General features: G+C 28.7%; 2 protein-coding genes across 9 annotated transcripts in view; both read right to left on the bottom strand.

Annotated features, from left to right (window-relative positions):
- The window catches only part of LOC140451284 (angiomotin-like protein 1), an 880,806-nt gene that overhangs the window by 417,600 nt on the left and 442,279 nt on the right, over positions 1-20,927 (bottom strand). The window lies entirely within an intron of this gene.
- Positions 9-20,910, bottom strand: LOC140442387 (uncharacterized). The gene is made up of 5 exons (XM_072533464.1): positions 20,726-20,910; positions 20,425-20,624; positions 14,371-14,601; positions 1,871-2,025; positions 9-1,555 (listed from the first exon to the last, which is right to left on the bottom strand). Exons 1-5 carry the CDS (start codon positions 20,908-20,910, stop codon positions 116-118), a joined length of 2,211 nt encoding a protein of 736 aa, XP_072389565.1. The 3' UTR covers positions 9-115.

The raw sequence follows: 20,927 nt of genomic DNA, 5'->3' as shown, positions 1-20,927 counted from the left end.
CAGTGACTTAGTACAAAGCTGAATATATAAACTAATAAAATATGACATACTGGGAACAAACAGTACCTAGTTTCCTAGATGAAAGTAAAACATACACAATGAAGTTTTTAAAGCATTACTTTCCTAAAATTAAACCAGACTGCAAATTTACTAGCCCACAAGCTATTTTTATTAGATGGTCCATATAAGGTATCAACTTATTGTCAACACATGCATGGGGAGCCAATAATGCAAATTCTCTTAATCTGCGTATGACTCTTTCAACATGAATCCTTAAACTGGCAATGCGCTTGGTTTCTATCACTTCAATTGGACTTAATTTTGTGTTTGAAGAGACACTTGGTGGTCTAATTAATTTGCACCCTTTAGCAACCAATAAATGTTCTATATGTTTAAAACCCCTATCTGCCATGATAGACACCTTGGGAGGAAGCATACACAAAAACCCACTGTTCTCTATAATAACTGCATCAGATGTTCGACCACCAAAAGCATTAGAAATGAAATTAATAATGCCATCAGGAGTACAAGATATTAAATATTTTAGTGTATTACACTTCTTATACTCTGACCAAGTTAAAGATTGTTTAATAGAATCTAAAGGTTTTTCTATTTCAATCTCTAAACAATCAATAATACATAATACATCACTGTATCGAGCTCGAAAAGCTATTGGTAAATTTGATTTTATGCTGTTAATGTTGGGTGTCAGTATAAGCTTTCTTACATATTTACTAATGATTGGTAATGATTTTGAAAAAAATCTTGATGCATAACTCTCACTTATACCAAAATCATCCCCTAGTAGTGTAAATGAATGCCCTGTTCTAATTTTTTTTAAACTTAAAAAAAAATTCCAATTTGGTAACTTACAATAGTTTTGTAATAACTGAAAAGTATAATATGCATATTCAGGTAATCCTAGATATATCCTGGGTCTCTTTTCCATCTTCATTAGGGTACACTTTAATGTCAAGTTATTAAATTGATTTTCAATATCCTGCACTTCCTCATCATATGATTGATGATCACTTACACAACCAGCACTATAACTACTATAAACAGATTCTTCACTTTCAGACTCAGTTTTAGAGGTATCAGATCCAGATTCGTTTTGTGGACAAAAGGTTGGTACATTGAGTTTCAGTGGTGATGTCCCAATATCTCTACTAAAAACTATGTTTAATGATAAAGTACTAACAGAATCACCACAATCTAACTTGCATTGTACACTTTTACTCCTGAATTTTATGTGAGTCTGAGTTGAAATATCACTTTTTTGATTGGTTTCAATGACACTATCAATTTTTAGAGTGTCTATATCATTTTGCAGAATACTCCCAAAACATTCTGAAGACTGTGAAGAAGTTGAAGCAACTGCATCCTCAATTAATTGATGTTTAACCCTCTTAAGTGCTGTTATTCTAGGATAATGAGAATGTGCCCTTTTCCTATCTGGTTGACAATTAAATATGTGAGGGACAACATTTAATTTCATCCTCTTTTGGCCACCCATAAGTTTGAATTTAATATAGTTTTCCATATCATTTTCCAACTGAAACAGAATATTATATATTAAATTATTATTTTTATCTTTTATATTATATATATATATATATATATATATATATATATATATATTGTAGGTAGATAACATTAAAGAGTTCGAATAGTTTATGTGATTTTCGAATACCTATTTTTATACATTAGGTATTTATTTTAGGTTATGAACATAAAACTTTATTATTATGATTACCTTATTTTGTAATGTACATCTACCAAATAGAGGTACCAAGAGTTCTATCAAAAAAACACATGATTATTTGTTTAAAGAAAACTATTAAGCAGACAACAGATATTAAATACTTACATTAAAATGATCTTCACATACATGAAGAGCTTGAGCAGTAACTGAAATATCCCTTCGACAGGCACGTAACCAGTTTAAACGCCGTTTTTTATCGACTGGTAATCTAATAAAAATTTTGTTGGGGGTTTTAATGGTTGTACTTTTACACAATGGTACTAAACAACACTTGTAGTATTTACTTTTACTTTCCATAGTAAAAACACACACAATTCAATACTCTCTCTTCAAAAACTGTATCAAACACCAATATAAACAAAATAGTTTATACTTTTATACAAGACAGGAGACCTGACATACAGACAATACCAGTCATTATGAGTTTTTGAGGCGTGAAATTTTGGAAATCTTATTTTTAAATGAAACTGAACGTTATTATATAATAAAAAAAAATGTGCAAGTTCCCTATTTCCATTTGGATGATGTCCAATTGATTCACAACAATGAAATCTACCATCTATCTATGAAATGGATCTATCAGTAAGCTGTTAGTGTTGTTATTATTAGTGTTAAAAGTATAGGAAACATTATTCTTTCTAAGTGAACGAATTAACACGTTGTCTCCTTTTTGTGATGTATTTTCTAACCTTGATAAAGCATCTGCCACTATGTTGGATTTTCCAGAAATGTATTTGATTTCAAAGCTATATTCACTCAGTATTAGACTCCACTGGTGAACTCGACTGTTTCCATATTTGTTATTTAATATAGATGTTAAAGCTTGGTGATCCGTTTCTATAGTAAATTCATTACCCAACAAATAAAATCTTAATTTTGTGACACAGTGTATGATACTTGCTAGTTCTAATTCTGAAACTGAGTAACCCTTTTCATGTGGCTTTGTAATTCTTGAAATGAATTGTATTGGGTATTCGACCCCATCATTTATTTGTAATAATACCCCTGATAATCTCTCTATGGATGCATATGTTCTTAATATGAATGGTTTTTGTGTATTCAGGATGGTATATTTTTAAATTTGACAAAAAAAATGTTTTTGATTTCTTGGAATGCTAGTTCTCTTCTCTGATCCCATCTCCATTTTACACCTTTTCTCAGTAGTTCAAGTAATGGAATTTCTTTTATACTTAGATCTGGTATCATCCTTTTATAATAATTAATTATTCCAATGAATCCTCTAAAAGTTCTTAAATTGTGTGGTGTTTTATATTCCTGAATGACTTGTGTCCGTTCTGGATCCATTTCGATTCCCTTGGTGTTCAGTTTATAACCTAGATATATTACTTCTTTTTGAAAAAATGTACATTTTTCTTGATTTATTTTTAGTCCAACTTTGTCTAATCTGTTGATTATAATTTTTAGGTGTTTCTCATGATCTTCAGCCGTTTTAGAAAAAATTAATATATCATCAATGTAGTGAATTACAAAATGTTCATATTGATCCAGAATATCATGAAGACATCTACATAGAGCACTGCAAGATGATTGAAGTCCAAATGGTACTACTTTGAATTGATATACTACTCCATCTATCTGAAATCCTGTATATTTGTCTACTTTTTCTTTCTAGAGGTATTAACCAAAAACTATGCTGTAAATCGATTTTAGTGAAAAATGACATTCCTGTAATTCTTCCTAGTATTCCATCTATACTCATTGGTGCTTCAAATTGCTTTTCAGTAATCTTGTTAATATTCCTTGCATCCAAACATAACCTGATTTCACCTGATCTTTTACGTACTACTACTATAGGGTTTATGAAACGTGTATCTGCCTTCGCAATGACTCCATCTTCTAACATATTATTAATCGTTCTGTTTACTTCTTCTCTGTATTTATATGGTATTGGGTATGATTTTGTTTTAAAATCTTTTTCTTTAACTTTTATACTATGGATGTAATTTTGTGCAATTCTATTTTCTTTATTGACAAGTCCCTTGTGTTGCTGCAATATGGAAACGACTATTGATTTATATTCTTCTGGGCAATTTAAAACTTTTATCACATCTTCTTCTTTACAAACAAAATTATTTTTCATTATGTACTCATTATTCCTTGCTTCCAATTTTACGCACTCCACCTCGTAGGCATCCATCTGCTTAAAATTTCCATTCCTTAAATATTCACTACAATTATTCTTTACATTCTTTTGGGACATTTCCCTATCATCAAAATACATTTCTTCTTCATAAACATCACTATTTTCTTTTAATAATATCCTATCAACTCTTATTCCTTCTTCCACCTCATCTTTCTGCATAAATTTAATTATTTGCCCTTCCAAAGTTACTATTTTTTCTTCAAAATCTATCTTTACTTTCTTCTTTTCCAATTCATCATTTCCCATTAATATATCAAAACATAAATCCTTGACAATAAATCCTTGCATATTAATTTCTTTATTAAGAATATTAATTTTAAAATTGGCTAGTTTATTAATTTCACCCAACTTCTTATTATTTGCACCAACAACTTTAATTCTTGGAATCTTTATTATATCTGATAGTTTTAATGTATTAAAAATAAAATTCTCCGAGACTAAAGTACTTTCTGAACCAGTATCTATCATAATCTTAATCATTTTATTTTTGGCCAAAACATTTATATAAATTAAATTAATAGATTCAATAATTGTATCTTCATCTAAAGAAATAAATTCAGAAGGTTTTTCATAATAGCAATGGCCCAACTTGTAATTCAGAAAGTTTACTGAACAAAATTTTGATTGTTAGAATTGTCAGATTGTGTCTGACCACTTGGATCTAATGTCCTGTGTCTTTCCCTACTATGACTTCTACTTATATTTTCTTGCCTTGTACTATTTCGTTCCCTGTCTTTGCAGCTTCTATTCCTTTGTACACAATTTACCTGTCTGTTGTAATTAGGTCGTTCTGCATTTCTTCTATTGTTAAAATCTTGTCTATTATTATTAGTATTGTTATTAAAATGTTGTCTATTATAACTAGTATTGTTATTAAAATTCTGTCTATTTTGATTAGTGTTATTATTATTAAAATTTTGTAAATTATCACCATATCTATTATTATTATATGATTGTCTATATTGTTGATTATCATTCTTATTATATTGAAAGTTATTATTGTTTTTTCTATTGTTGTTATTATTACTTGTCATATTACCTCTTTGTATTCTTTGAATAAAATTAATAAAACTCTCTATTGTTTGAATATTTTGTACAGTTACTGTTTGCACAACATCAGCATCAAAATGTCTAGATACATTTAAGACTGTTTCATCCCCTCTTAGTGGTGGTTCCAAATATTTTGCAACCGTTATCAGTTTCAATGCATAATCTACCATATTTGATCTTAAATTGTGATTATACTTTCCAAAATATAGCATTTCTCTAAATTTGGATTGCTCTAGTTCACCCCAATAATTAAAAATTTATTTTCAAATGTTTGAAGATTATCTAAATCATTTTCAATACTGGCAAACCAAGTTGCAGCATTATCACTTAGTGTCATTCTAATATAATCTTTAATATCATTAATATTATTCACTAATCTTAATTTATGTTTTAAACTATTTATGTATACTCTAGGATGCAGATTTTTTATATTACCAGAGAATTTAATCCCAGTCTCATTTGTTAAATTTAAGTAAGGTCTCCCTATGTCTCTCATTTGTGAAATATCATCTATTCTCTGTTCCAAATTTCTTATTTGATTACTATTTATTTGGATATTTTGTTGTATATCGTCTAATTTTTCTTCTGTGTTTCTCCTGTCTTCGTTAATTTTTACTTCTAAGTTACATTTCTGCAACTCTATTTTCTGTTGTATATCTATCTTAATATCTTGAATAATCCTATTTAATTCTGTCCTCTCATTTTCTATCCTTTTCTTGTAGTCATGCCGTATATTTTTTATTTCATTTGCTACTTTTTTCTCTGCAGCTTCAAGTTTTTTATCTATTTGTTTTTCTATTTGTTTTACAATTTTATTATTATTATCTTCTATTTTCTTTTCTAATTTTCTATAATTCTCTTCCATTTTTTTCGTGTTCTCTTCCATTTTTTTCGTATTCTCTTCCATTTTCTTCGTATTCTCTTCCATTTTCTGTTCAATTTTTTTCATGTCTTATATATGTATATATATAGGGTTTTTATCGCGGTTCTCAAAGAATTAGTTTGTAAGCACTTTTTGAAATTATCTTTATTATATCTATTATGAAACACATATATATTTAACATAGCCAATGTAAATTTAAAATAAACTATCTTTAAATTGAAATTCTTATGAAACTAATTAAATTATATAGACAATGTAAATTTTAAACAAACTATCTTTAAAATTGAAATTGTTATGACATTAACTAAATTATATAACAAAATTTTGTACCTTTCTGTCACTGAATGCCTAAATGAAAATGTTCTCCACTATATAGATTATAATCACCACTCAATGTCTTCGTTCTCAGCCTCGGTTATCCTTGTTTTTGTGAAATTCCTTTTTCCAATTATCAGCTTCCACCAATTTTAAATATTTTTCTTCTTAATAGCATTTATATTTATTCTTCTTTTTAATATACCAATATCTAATCACCAAATATATTATATAATTTTAATTTTCAATTAATACTTTCTTCCATTATCCAATCACCATTTATACATAACATAATTTTTAATCTTCAATAATATTCTTCTAATATACTTTCCAATACTATCAAATTTTAATACTAAATCACTGATTATTGCATACTTTATACTTTCTTCCTAATCACTAATTGTAACTAACTGTGTATGTCTTCTTAATAACTAATTGTCTGACTGCATACTGACTGACTGACTCCTACTTGAACATCTGGCAAGAAATCATATTCGAATTGTTCTATTTAGTAAATATCTGAATTTTCTGGAATAGTCTATCTCGCAAACAGGGTTAACTCTCGTGTTCTAGAGAATTCTTTTCTTTTCTATCGAGAATTTTATTGACATTTAGGCTTTTCAGATCAGAATATAAACTTATATGTAATTTAAACAACCTAAATTAATAAACTACACTATTTCAAATCCGTAACTATATGTAAACTAAACATTTCAAATTAACAAATAACCCCACTTTTAATTCGTAATTATTATTTAAATGTCTGTCACTTTCAGAGTATGTATATCTGGTTGCCTATGCACATGGCTCACTTAAATATATTTACAATATTATAATTATTAAAAAAAAAACTTTTTACACTTATTATATGCATATTTCTTAAAAATGCCCTCACATAAATAATTTTTATAATATTCCCTAGTATATAACTTATAAATTAATTTTTTAAACACTATTTTTCTTTCTCCTATATTCATATCATTTCATATTCATATAATTTCAATATATATATATATATATATATATATATATATATATATATATATATATATATATATATATATATATATTGAAATGATATTGGACGTAGGAGGAGGAAAAATAGTGTTTAAAAAATTAATTTATAAGTTATATACTAGAGAATGTTATAAAAATTATTTATATGAGGGTATTCTTAAGAAATTAGCATATAATAAGTGTAAAAAGTTTGATTTTAATAATTATAATATTGTAAATATATTTAAGTGAGCCATGTGCATAGGCAACCAACTATATATTTAAGTGAAAGACAGATATACATACTCTGAAAGTGACATTTTAAATAATAATTAGGAATATAAAGTGGGGTTATAATAATATGTTAGTTTAAAATGTTTAATTTATATATAGTTACTGATTTAAGTGTATATTCTGATCTGAAAAGCCTAAATGTCGACAAAATTCTCGATAGAAAAGTTAGGAATTCTCTAGATCACCGAAGATAACCTGTTTGCGAAATTGATTATTCCACAAAATTCAGATATGTAGGAAATGGAACAAATCGAATAAGATTTCTTGCCAGATGGTTCTGGAACATTGAAAAGGTATAAATACTCGATGATTTGGATTCAAAATGGCCAGTCAGTTAGTAAGAAAGTTAGTTAGAAGACAGACACATTTAGTTAGTGAAGTCAGTTGTTCAATAAGTTCAAGATAGTCAGTCAGAAGGTCCAGATGTTCAATATAATAAGTTCAATGAAGATTAAGAAACAGTATAAAGATAATATTATTGAAGATTAAAAATTATGTTATGTAAAAATGGTAATTAAATAATGGAAGGAAGTATTAATTGAAAATTAAAATTATATAATATATTTGGTGATTGGATATTGGTATATTGAAAAGAAGAATAAATAGAAATGCTGTTAAGAAGAAAAATATTTTAAATTGGTGGAAGCTGATAATTGTGTACAAAATTTTGTTAATATAATTTAGTTAGTGTCATAATTATTTCAATTTTAAAGATAGTTTGTTTAAATTTTACATTGTCTATATAATTTAATTAGTTTCATAAGAATTTCAATTTAAAGATAGTTTATTTTAAATTTTGCATTGGTTATGTTAGATATATATGTGTGTTTCATAATAGATATAATAAAGATAATTTAAAAAAGTGCTTACAAACTAATTCTTTGAGAACCGCGATAAAAACCCTATATATATATATATATATATATATATATATATATATATATATATATATATATATATATATATATATATATATATTATTAAAAAACACTCATTGCTCATCATTTACAAATAATACATCATCACAATTTGGCGCCCACCACGTTGGCTCTCTATTTAAAAGAATTAGTTTGGAAAGATAAGTGCTCTCATATAATTAAATTAATTATCATTAGAAAGAAAAAATTTATTTTATTTTTAATTATATTTGAACAATTAAAGTCTCAAAATGTCTCAAGGAAAGAAAGGTACAAGAAGCAAAAAGAATGAAGAAGATGTGGAAGTATAGAAACACAACCTATACAAGAGGAGAGTTTAGTTCAAGTTCCACAAGATACTGCAGAAATCAATACAGAAAGAGAGGAAAATGTCAATATGGCAACCTTGATGTCATTAATGATGCAGATGAACAAGACAATGGAAGATAATTCAAAACAAATCAAAGAAGACATGAAAAAAATGGAAGAGAATTCAAAAGAAATCAAAGAAGACATGAAAAAAAATGGAACGGAAAATGGAAGAGAATACAAAAAAAATGGAAGAGAATACAAAAAAAATGGAAGAGAATTCAAAAGAAATCAAAGAAGACATGAAAAAATTGGAAGAGAATTCAAAAGAAGTCAAAGAAGACATGAAAAAAATGGAACAGAAATTGGAAGAGAATTATAGAAAATTAGAAAAGAAAATAGAAGATAATAATAATAAAATTGTAAAACAAATAGAAAAACAAATGGATAAAAAACTTGAAGCTGCAGAGGAAAAAGTAGCAAATGAAATAAAAAATATACGGAATGACTACAAGAAAAGGATAGAAAATGAGAGGACAGAAGTAAAGAGGATTATTCAAGATAATAAGATAGATATAGAACAGAAAATAGAGTTGCAGAAATGTAACTTAGAAGTAAAAATTAACGAAGACAGGAGAAACACAGAAGAAAAATTAGACGATATACAACAAAATATACAAATAAATAGTAATCAAATAAGAAATGTGGAACAGAGAATAGATGATATTTCACAAATGAGAGACATAGGGAGACCTTAGTTAAATTTAACAAATGAGACTGGGATTAAATTCTCTGGTAATATAAAAAATCTGCATCCTAGAGTATACATAAATAGTTTAAAACATAAATTAAGATTAGTGAATAATATTAATGATATTAAAGATTATATTAGAATGACATTAAATGACAATGCAGCAACTTGGTTTGCTAGTATTGAAAATGATTTAGATAATTTTCAAACATTTGAAAATAAATTTTTAAATTATTATTGGGGTGAATTAGAGCAAGCCAAGTTTAGAGAAATTCTATATTTTGGAAAGTATAATCACAATTTAAGATCAAATATGGTAGATTGCATTGAAACTGACAACAGTTGCAAAATATTTAGAACCACCACTTAGAGAGGATGAAACAGTCTTAAATGTATCTAGACATTTTGATGCTGATGTTGTGCAAACAGTAACTGTACAAAATATTCAAACAATAGAGAGTTTTATTAATTTTATTCAAAGAATAAAAGAGGTAATATGGCAAGTAATAATGATAACAATGATATTAGGATAAATAATAATAACAGAAAATCAATTATAACTTTCAATATAATAAGAATAATTATCAACAATATAGACAATCATACAATAATACTAGATATGGTGATAATTTACAAAATTTTAACAATAATAACAATCAAAATAGACAGAATCCTAATAACAATAATATACAACAGACAGGTAAATTGTGTACGAAGGAATAGAAGCTGTGAAGACAGAGAACGAATTAGTACAAGACAAGAAAATATGAATAGAAGTCATAGTAGGGAAAGACACAGGACATTAGATCCAAGTGGTCAGATACAATCTGACAATTCTAACAATCAAAATTTTGTTCAGTAAACTTTCTGAATTACAAGTTAGGCCATTGCTATTATGAAAAACCTTCTGAATTTATTTCTTTAGATGAAGATAAAATTATTGAATCTATTATTTTAATTTATATAAATGCTATGGCCAAAAATAAAATGATTAAAATTATGATAGATACTGGTTCAGAAAGTACTCTAGTCTCGGAGAATTTTATTTTTAATACATTAAAACTATCAGATATAATAAAGATTCCAAAAATTAAAATTGTTGGTGCAAATAATAAGAAGTTGAGTGAAATTAATAAACTAGCCAATTTTAAAATTAATATTCTTAATAAAGAAATTAATATGCAAGGATTTATTGTCAAGGATTTATGTGTTCATATATTAATGGGAAATGATGAATTGGAAAAGAAGAAAGTAAAGATAAATTTTGAAGAAAAAATGGTAACTTTGGAAGGGTAAATAATTAAATTTATGCAGAAAGATGAGGTGGAAGAAGGAATAAGAGTTGATAGGATATTATTAAAAGAAAATAATGATGTTTATGAAGAAGAAATGTATTTTGATGGTAGGGAAATGTCCCAAAAGAATGTAAAGAATAATTGTAGTGAATATTTAAGGAATGGAAATTTTAAGCAGATGGATGCCTACGAGGTGGAGTGCGTAAAATTGGAAGCAAGGAATAATGAGTACATAATGAAGAATAATTTTATTTGTAAAGAAGAAGATATGATAACAGTTTTAAATTGCCCTGAAGAATATAAATCAATAGTCGTTTCCATATTGCAGCAACACAAGGGACTTGTCAATAAAGAAAATAGAATTGCACAAAATTATATCCATAGTATAAAAGTTAAAGAAGAAAAAGATTTTAAAACAAAATCATACCCAATACCATATAAATACAGAGAAGAAGTAAACAGAACGATTAATAATATGTTAGAAGATGGAATCATTGAGAAGGCGTTTCATAAACCCTATAGTAGTAGTACGTAAAAGATCAGGTGAAATCAGGTTATGTGTGGATGCAAGGAATATTAACAAGATCACTGAAAAGCAATTTGAAGCACCAATGAGTATAGATAGAATACTAGGAAGAATTACAGGAATGTCATTTTTCACTAAAATCGATTTACAGCATAGTTTCTGGTTAATACCTCTAGAAAGAAAAAGTAGACAGTATACGGGATTTCAGATAGATGGAGTAGTATATCAATTCAAAGTAGTACCATTTGGACTTCAATCATCTTGTAGTGCTCTATGTAGATGTCTTCATGATATTCTGGATCAATATGAACATTTTGTAATTCACTACATTGATGATATATTAATTTTTTCTAAAACGGCTGAAGATCATGAGAAACACCTAAAAATTATAATCAACAGATTAGACAAAGTTGGACTAAAAATAAATCAAGAAAAATGTACATTTTTTCTAAAAGAAGTAATATATCTAGGTTATAAACTTAACACTAAGGGAATCGAAATGGATCCAGAACGGACACAAGTCATTCAGGAATATAAAAAAATCGGTTGCCTGTAAAGTCGGTTTTACGGGCGAAGATTTTACGTGACAACGTCTTTTTCTCGGTAGAATATTTATTGATATGAATATTATTAAATTGCACAATAGTTGTTTGCAGTTGAAACGCGCTGTTTCTGCTCAATCGACTGAATTACGATTGATTGCAGAGTGATTTAAACTAATAATTTACTTAACACTATCAACATTTGTCAATAGTATGACATAACCTATAAACTCAGTTTCTCAACTTTTGTGTCAATCTAACAATTAATCAATCAATCATAGTTTACGATAATGAAATATTAGTGTACAATTATTTACCTTTATTGTTGTAGTTGTTGTAAATGACGAATCTAAGCACTCCACATTTTCACTACAGACACAGCTGACGATACTTTAACCACACGTGTGAACTTGTATTATGACGCTTTCTCGGTTTTCCAACGCCAAGAACGCTCGAGAAAGACAGAGACACAAGCATGCACCGATTCAACGCGCCTAATTCTCTAGTGCTGCGCGCGCAGCGGACCGATCATGTTTGAGTGGGAGAGAGACGCAAGGCATTCGCCGGTCCGGCGGGCCTCTCTCTCGTTCGGTGACTCATCGTAACAGACGTGAGCGGGCGTTACACTTTTTCATGAGTGACTCCGAGCCACAACCTAATTTAAGACGTTGTCACGTCAAAACACCACACAATTTAAGAACTTTAAGAGGATTTATTGGAATAATTAATTATTATAAAAGGATGATACCAGATCTAAGTATAAAATAAATTCCATTAATTGAACTGCTGAGGAAATGTGTAAAATGGAGATGGGATCAGAGAAGAGAACTAGCATTCCAAGAAATCAAAAATATTTTCCTGTCAAATTTAAAAATATACCATCCTGACTACACAAAACCATTCATATTAAGAACAGATGCATCAATAGAGAGATTTTCAGGGGTATTATTACAAATACATGATGGGGTCGAATACCTAATACAATTCATTTCAAGAATTACAAAGCAACATGAAAAGGGTTACTCAGTTTCAGAATTAGAACTAGCAAGTATCATATACTGTGTCACAAAATTAAAATTTTATTTGTTGGGTAATGAATTTACAATAGAAACAGATCACCAAGCTTTAACACCTATATTAAATAACAAATATGGAAACAGTAGAATACATCGGTGGAGTCTAATATTGAGTGAATACTGCTTTGAAATCAAATACATTTCTGGAAAATCCAACATAGTGGCAGATGCTTTATCAAGGTTAGAAAATACATCACAAAAAGGGCAGCGAACAATAAAAATTGGATTAAATCAGTTAGTAAAAAGCACTGGATTATATTCTAAAGAAGAAATCATAAGAGATCAGATCAATTTGAGTGAAAAACAAAAAGTCCTTAGGAAAGATGGGGTTTATTATAAAATAATAAATGGCATAGAAGTATATGTAATAACTAGAACTCTGGCAAGGAAAATATTGAAAAATTTACATAACAATTACATGCATATTGGTTCAAGAAAGCTATGGATGCTATTTAGGGACAATTATTTTGCAAAGAATGACATAAGTATAGCAAAAGAAATAACTACCCAATGCCAAATATCTCAAATAAACAAAGAAAAGAATTTCAAAAACCAGAACACATATAAATCTAATGTTGTATATGAAAAACTAAATACAGTTTCCATGGATTTCATCTCAAATTTAGTTCCAAGTCCAACAGAAAAAAAAACATATACTAGTGATAGTTGATTTGTATACAAAATTTATTAAACTATGTGTGTGTGTGTGTGTTTGTGCATTATTGGCTTCGGAGTTTCTGTCCATTCGCCATCTTACCTTTATGGGATTATTTTGTATTTTTTATTCGGAAGCTCTAAAGGAGTGACCCTTGCTTTCTTCTCGTTTGCTATACAATCATAGTCCTGCTTTAATTTTACAAAGAAATATTTCCTATATATCTAATTTTACAATTATACCTTAGATTTTTATTTCTCTTATAACATATTCAGCTTGTTTTGAATTATTTCCTTTTGTTGTGTTTTTCTTTTATTTTTTATTTATTTTTTTCTTTTTTTTTATATATACATATATATACACATATATATTTATTTATTTGTTTTTTTTTCTTATCTTTTTATCTTATATAATTTGGGATCTTAGACTAGGATACAATTTGACGCTCAGGGGTCGATCAGAGCATTTAGACGAGACAGGTGGACCTCGGATAGACTTAGGGCTTTGCACGAAGGGAAAAAAAACATAGGCTATAAACTTAATCTAATACATAAAATATGTTTATACAAAATTTGATAAATATTACAATCTTCTGAACTTAGTAATTGGGTTAGGTTATATGGTTTGGTGATTTTGGGTATTTTGGTTATTTCTTCACTTAATACTTTTACTTCATTACTTATTTTAGAACAGCCTAATATCATGTGCTCTGTTGTACCTTCTTCTCCGCATGTACAATTAGGAGAATCACTTAATTTTATTTTATATTTATATTGCGGAGTTAAAACATGGTTGAACCTTAATCTGCACAATACAGAGAAAAACCGCTTACTTCCCGACAGTCTTGAGAACCAAGATTGGCTAGGAGGCTCGGTAACTATGTTTTTATAAAATTTTCCTTTTGGACTGCTTCTATACATTTCTCTCCATTCTGTTAGTAATATGGGCTTTACGTGGCAAGCAATTTCATTGTGAGGACATTTATACTTTAGATATTCTCCTGTTCTACTTCCTACTTTAGCTTCTTCGTCTACTTCTTCATTTTCTTTTATTCCACAATGCCCTTTAATCCAAACAAGTGATACATTAATCTTTTGAGATTGTAGTTCATGAAGTTTAGTAATTATTTTGGTAAAAATATAATTACTATTGACCTGGTGGATATTTTTTATTTTGATAACAGCACTTTTACTATCTGAACAAATTGCAAATGATTCTTCTGTAACTTTCATATTACTTATATATAGAAGAGCTTCTAATATGGCGATTAATTCTGCCGTATATATTGTTAGTTTTTCATTTAATTTATAAGATTTTTTAATGTTATTATGTGAGTCAAATATAGCGCAACCTACTTTATTGTTACTCTTTGATGCATCGGTGAATATATAGCGACATCTGGGAAGATACTTTTCTAAATCTTGCTTAAATATGTATTGTCTAATTCTTGGGTGAAATTTTGAATAATCTTGGAGAAAAACACAGTTAATTGGATGGATGTTGTAAATATTTATACTATATAATGGATCTATATCTGAAGAGTGTATTTCTTCTATTACGTTATGTATTACATAATATGACTCTGTAATAGTTAAACTTTTTTTCGACTTCCAATAACTGTGGGTAAGATCCGATGTCAACAGTATATTAATTTTTTGGACTAAGTCGCTTTTTTGGAGCTTAATTTAGCTATAAAATTGGAAGCTAAAATCTTTCGGCGATATTTTAGTGGAGTTTCCACTACGCTACTTCTGCAAATAAACAATCAATTGGTGTACTTTTTAAAGCCCTTAGGCATAGTCTTAGACACTTATTTACTATGTGGTCTATTTTTTCTAGTTGACTTTTTGAAGCTTGGTCGTAGAAGAAACAACCATAATCCAGTATTGACCTAATGTAGGATTTGTACAGAAGGATTGCTACATTTGGATCTGATCCCCATTTTGTTCCACATACTGACCGTAAGATGTTAATTCCTTTTTCTGTTTTCTTGATTAGATAATCTATGTGATTTTTCCATGTCATTTTTTTATCTAGATGCATTCCTAGGTATTTTACTGATGCACGTACGCTATACTTTGTTGTATCCAATGTTAATTCGGTTGGAATGTTTTTTCTTTTTCTCGTGAAAATGCAAACTTCTGTTTTTTTCCTGGAAATTTTTAGACCATTTTCATTACACCATTTATTGAGGTTCTTATAAGCTATATTTAATTTTTTGCACCCTTCTTCAATATATTGACATGGTGAATATATACAAATATCATCGGCAAATTGTAGTATAGAAATGTTCTCAGATTTAATTTAACATTCCAGATCTGCTGTATATATTAAGTATAGTACAGGGCTTAGTATACTTCCTTGTGGTAACCCAATATTGGTCGTTTTAGGGCCCAATATTTCATCATTTATATTTATTGAAACTGTTCTATCGGAATATAGTAATCTGATGCGTGAGGTCAAAGCTTGAGAAATTCCCATTTTTTCCATTTTTTCATAGAGAATGTCTAATATTACATTATCATATGCTGATTCTATATCTACAAAAATTGCTGGAAGTGATTTGTTGTTAGTAAAAGCGATATTTATATCACTTACTAGGTTACCTACATTTTCAATGGTTGAACATCCTCTTCTGAAGCCAAACTGTAATTTAGGTAATTTTTTATTGTTTTCAAGCCAATGAACTAGTCTGACTTTGATCATTCTTTCTAAAGTTTTTAAGACACAAGAAGCTAGAAAAATTGCTCTATATGAATCTGGATCTTCCGCATCTCGATTTGGCTTTAGAATTGGGATTGCTGAATATTCCTTCCAGCTTGTTGGAAATTCTGCCCGATTCCATGTTGTATTTATTATTTTGCGAAAAATTTCTATACTTGATTCTGACAAACTAGCGAGCATTTTATAATAAATGTTATCAACTCCGGGCGCTGTATTATTGTTAGTTTTGAGGCTTTGTTTTATTTCCATACTTGAGAATTCCCTATCTATATCATCCGTGCTCAGTGAACTAATCGGCTGAATATTTGTTTCCACCCAAATTGGAGCAATTTTATTGAAGAAAATTTCTACCCACTCCCCTACTTGGATCCTATTTTTTGGAGAATTAAATGTATTTTTTATTTTCTTTATATACTTCCATATATCTTTTAAAGGTGTGTTTCTGTTAAGTTGTTTACAAAAATTTTGCCAAGAATCTTTTTTGCTTTGTAATATTATTTTTTTTGCGACTGCTACTGAATTTTTATATTTTAAATAGTTAGTTAAATTTGACTGCCTTTTGTAAAGCAAAAAAGCTTCTTGTTGACATTTAATGGCATTTGCACATCTCTGATTCCACCAAACTTTGCTAAATTCTCATTTGATCTCTGTTCTCTTCTGTGGGATTGCTAGTTTTGTAGCATGATTTAGTGACTCTGTAAAACTTTTATAAGATCTTTCGTTATTACTTTCATATAATTGTTCATATACTATCTGAGAGAAAAGGGACCAGTCAGCTTTATTTAAATTAACTTTGTTTTTACACTTAAAGGATACTTGAGTAGTATTAAAATGTGTTTCAATTAGAACAGGAAAATGATTGGAAGTACCTAATGGTATAATATCAGTTTTCCAATCACAATATAAAGTTATATCTCTAGAACATATTGTTATATCTACAGCAGATTTATTATTACTTCCAAATCTAGGTATTAATGTTTCGCTTCCTGTATTTAAATAATTTAAGTTACACTCCTCTATAGCACCGAGAAGCCTTGAACCCGATATATCTGAATAACTATTTCCCCATGCAGTATGATGACAATTGAAATCACCTCCTACCAAAAATGGCTTTTCTAGGCTATCAAAAAAGGCAACCCAATCTGTTTCTCTAATGTTTAGTTTTGGTTTGGCGTATATAGAGTATAGGTGGATTTTGATATTTTTATTTATTGACACTGATACCGACACACATTCTACGGACTTTATTGGAGTAAATTTTGGCTTAGGAAAAAATGTAAGGAATTTTTTTAATAAGATTGCAACTCCTCCATAACCGTCATTACGGTCGTGTCTAAATATATTAAAATTATTAATAAAAAAATGTGAAGATTCCTTTAACCAGGTTTCCGAAAGCAACACTACATTAATCTTATTATCGAAAATGTATTTTTCAAAATGACCTTTATTGCACAAAATTGATCTAGCATTCCATTGCAGTATATTTAAGTTACTCATAGTCTGATAGAATTTGCATTATACTGTCTTTTATATTTTCAATAAGTGTACTATTTTTAATTTCTATATTTGAAAAAGTTAAAACATCTTTGATAAGATTTAATATTGATTCGCGAGTTTTTATCTGTTTACTTAAAGTGCTATTATCATCACGACTATTATTATAATTTGGTATATTTTTAAATTTATTGAAAACAGGTTCTGTTAAAATTTTTGGATTTGAAATTATTTCTTTGTGTTTTTCGAATGTTTCATCGATCTCTGGGCTTATAGCTAACCTCTTTCTTTTTAAAGTAACAGTATATCGGTTTGAATTTGTGTCAGTTTTTGCTACATTTGAAAAACTTCTTTCGTGTTTAGAAGAAGCCTCAGCGTATGATAAGTTTTCATATACCATAGTTTTTTTTATACTCTTTTGTCTACTAAATTCTAAACAATTTTTTTTATCAGTGGCGCTATGCTTTTCTTTACAATAAATGCATATTGGTTCATTTTTTTGGCAATTTTCTACTTTATGATCTTCTCCACAATTTTGACAGCGTTCTTTTGATCTACACTGTGTACTAATATGGCCGTATCTTAGACATTTAAGACACTGCATTACTCTTGGCACGTATTTTTCGACTTCATACACCATTTTTTCTATTATTACCCTAGTGGGTAAAAGTTGACCTCTAAATGTAACTATAATTGTAGTTGTTGGAACAATTTCATTTTTGTCATTTTTACGTGAAATTCTTTTTACGTGACTTACTTCAAAATTATATCCTAATTTCGGTTTAATAATTTCTTTTAATTCCTGTTCCTATAATTCTAAATCTATTTGCCTTATGACTCCCTTTACGTGAGTAAAAAATATTGGAATGTATGTATCGTATTGTTTATCCTTTAATGACTGTGCTGTTAATAATTTATTTGCGCTTGCATAAGAAGTTAATTCAACCTTTATTTTATTAGCTCCTATTACTGATATGTTAACTATATCATGTTTAATTTCTGGTATCGCATTAATTATTAGTCTAGCCGTAGCTATTTTATGTAAATTGCCTATTTTACCTGTTTTACTTTGAATATAAACAAAAAATGGCCCATTATCTTTTGAAGAATATTGATTTATTGTGTTAATGACCGTGTTTACGTTTAAATTTTTTTCGGAAACAATTTCAGAAACATGATCAGTACTTATCTGTGAAATAGGGTTGATATTTTGAAATCCTCTAAATTCCTCCACTGGAGAAGGTGGAAGATCCGGATGGGACACATCCATATCACCTTCCAACTCATCTTTTTCGGGGGGTTTTCTACCCCCGCTAGTAACACTCATGATCTTTAAACCACTTAAATTTTACTTTTTTTTTTATTCGATATGTGTAATTTTTATATGAATACACTGGTTTTTTTAATTACAAAGTGATAACACCGATTTCGTTAATTAGATTTTAAGTATCGCACATCTATTCACTTTAGCGAACCGAATCCAACTCTTATTAAACTATATCCCTGCTCCAGAACAAATGTTAAAACATTGAAAGTATATATTAATCAATTTTTCGAAGAAATGGGACCATTTAGAAATTGCATAATAGATAATGCTACATATTTTAACAACCAAAAATTTCGGGCATTTTGTGAGAAAAAGGGAATCAATATTCATTTTACAAGTATCAGACATCCTCAGGCAAATCCTGCAGAAAGATATATTAAAGAATAAACTATTTAAGGATAGTATGTCAACATCAACATGAAACATGGCAGCAACATATACCACAAGTAGAATATTTTTTAAATAATACACATAATTTAAATACAGAGGAAGTACCAGAATATTTGATGTTTGGCCATATAGGAAACAGAAAATGGATTAGTGAGTATAATCAGGATATGTTAGAACAAGTAATGCAGAAAGTGAATAACCGAATTAGGAGGAAAGCTGAAAAATATATCAGAAGACAAAATCAAAAAATAGTTATGTGTTGATAGATGCAGAGAATAGACTAAGAGGCATGTTTCATATCAATGACATTTTTAAATATTATGAAGAGAATGAATAATGTTTTCTATACTTTTAACACTAATAATAACAACACTAATAGCTTACTGATAGATCCATTTCATAGATAGATGGTAGATTTCTTTGTTATGAATCAATTTGACATCATACTTGATGATTTTGTACATATGGAAATTATTTGTGCCCTAAAAATCATAATTTGGGGTTAGATACTAAATAGATTCTATAAATGTTTTGCTAAAAATAATATAAAAAGTGAAAAACTTACCAATTTATATTGATGAAAGTTATTTTGAATGGAAATAATTCCTAGATTTTGCCTATAAATAAACATACAAACTTCCATTTGACATGACAGTTTGACGTAGACATGGAAACATAGGCGTACTTAACCTATTAGCGCCCAAGTTTTTTTTTTAAATCTTTACTTTTAGGGTTAATTAGATGAATGAATAATTTAATCCAAAAAAATAAGTTTTTCGGTTTCATGTCTTTTTTTAAAAAAATTACATGGTGTTACCATATGGTAACGCTGGGCGCTTAAGGAATTTTTAGGATCGTTGAAATAAAAATTTTTAATTTTTTTTTAAATATTTATTTGAGAATATTTTTATCGTCTGGTGTGGTATCCTATAAAACAATTAACACACAAACCAACGTTGCATTTTTGGCACATTGTTCGTCCAGATGTTGTACATCCTTCACCAGCACATCGCCTTCTACTGCTTGGTGTAACGAAATGATCGATGCGATCAAAACGAAGATATGGCAAGTTCTGTCTATGTAGAGTAGGTCTTCCTGTATATAAGGGAGGACTTCCATATCTTGCGAGAAGAGCTTGGGCCAATTCTCTCCTAAACGATAGCAAGGATATATCTTTTTTTATTTTTTTTTATATAAATGCCATGAATTATGGACTGCAACATCCAACAACCATGTTACAATTGGCCAGTACCATTTTTTACTGCGAATTGCTACTCGGTAGGTTGAAACACCTTGATCCATCAAGTCGGTACCCCCCATATTTTTATTGTATTCAGCAATACAGTGAGGCCGACTTACTTGAATATGGCGTTTTTCTTCATGAGAAAATCTTTTTACCGTGCCCAATGCTGAACCACCACAACTCGTAGATGCCATTGTGACAACAGAGTTAT

Source organism: Diabrotica undecimpunctata, chromosome 1, assembly GCF_040954645.1.
Source record: "Diabrotica undecimpunctata isolate CICGRU chromosome 1, icDiaUnde3, whole genome shotgun sequence".
In the NCBI taxonomy this organism is placed as follows: domain Eukaryota; kingdom Metazoa; phylum Arthropoda; class Insecta; order Coleoptera; family Chrysomelidae; genus Diabrotica; species Diabrotica undecimpunctata.
Note: the sequence above shows the minus strand (reverse complement) of the source record. Positions and strands in the feature narration are given on the sequence as shown.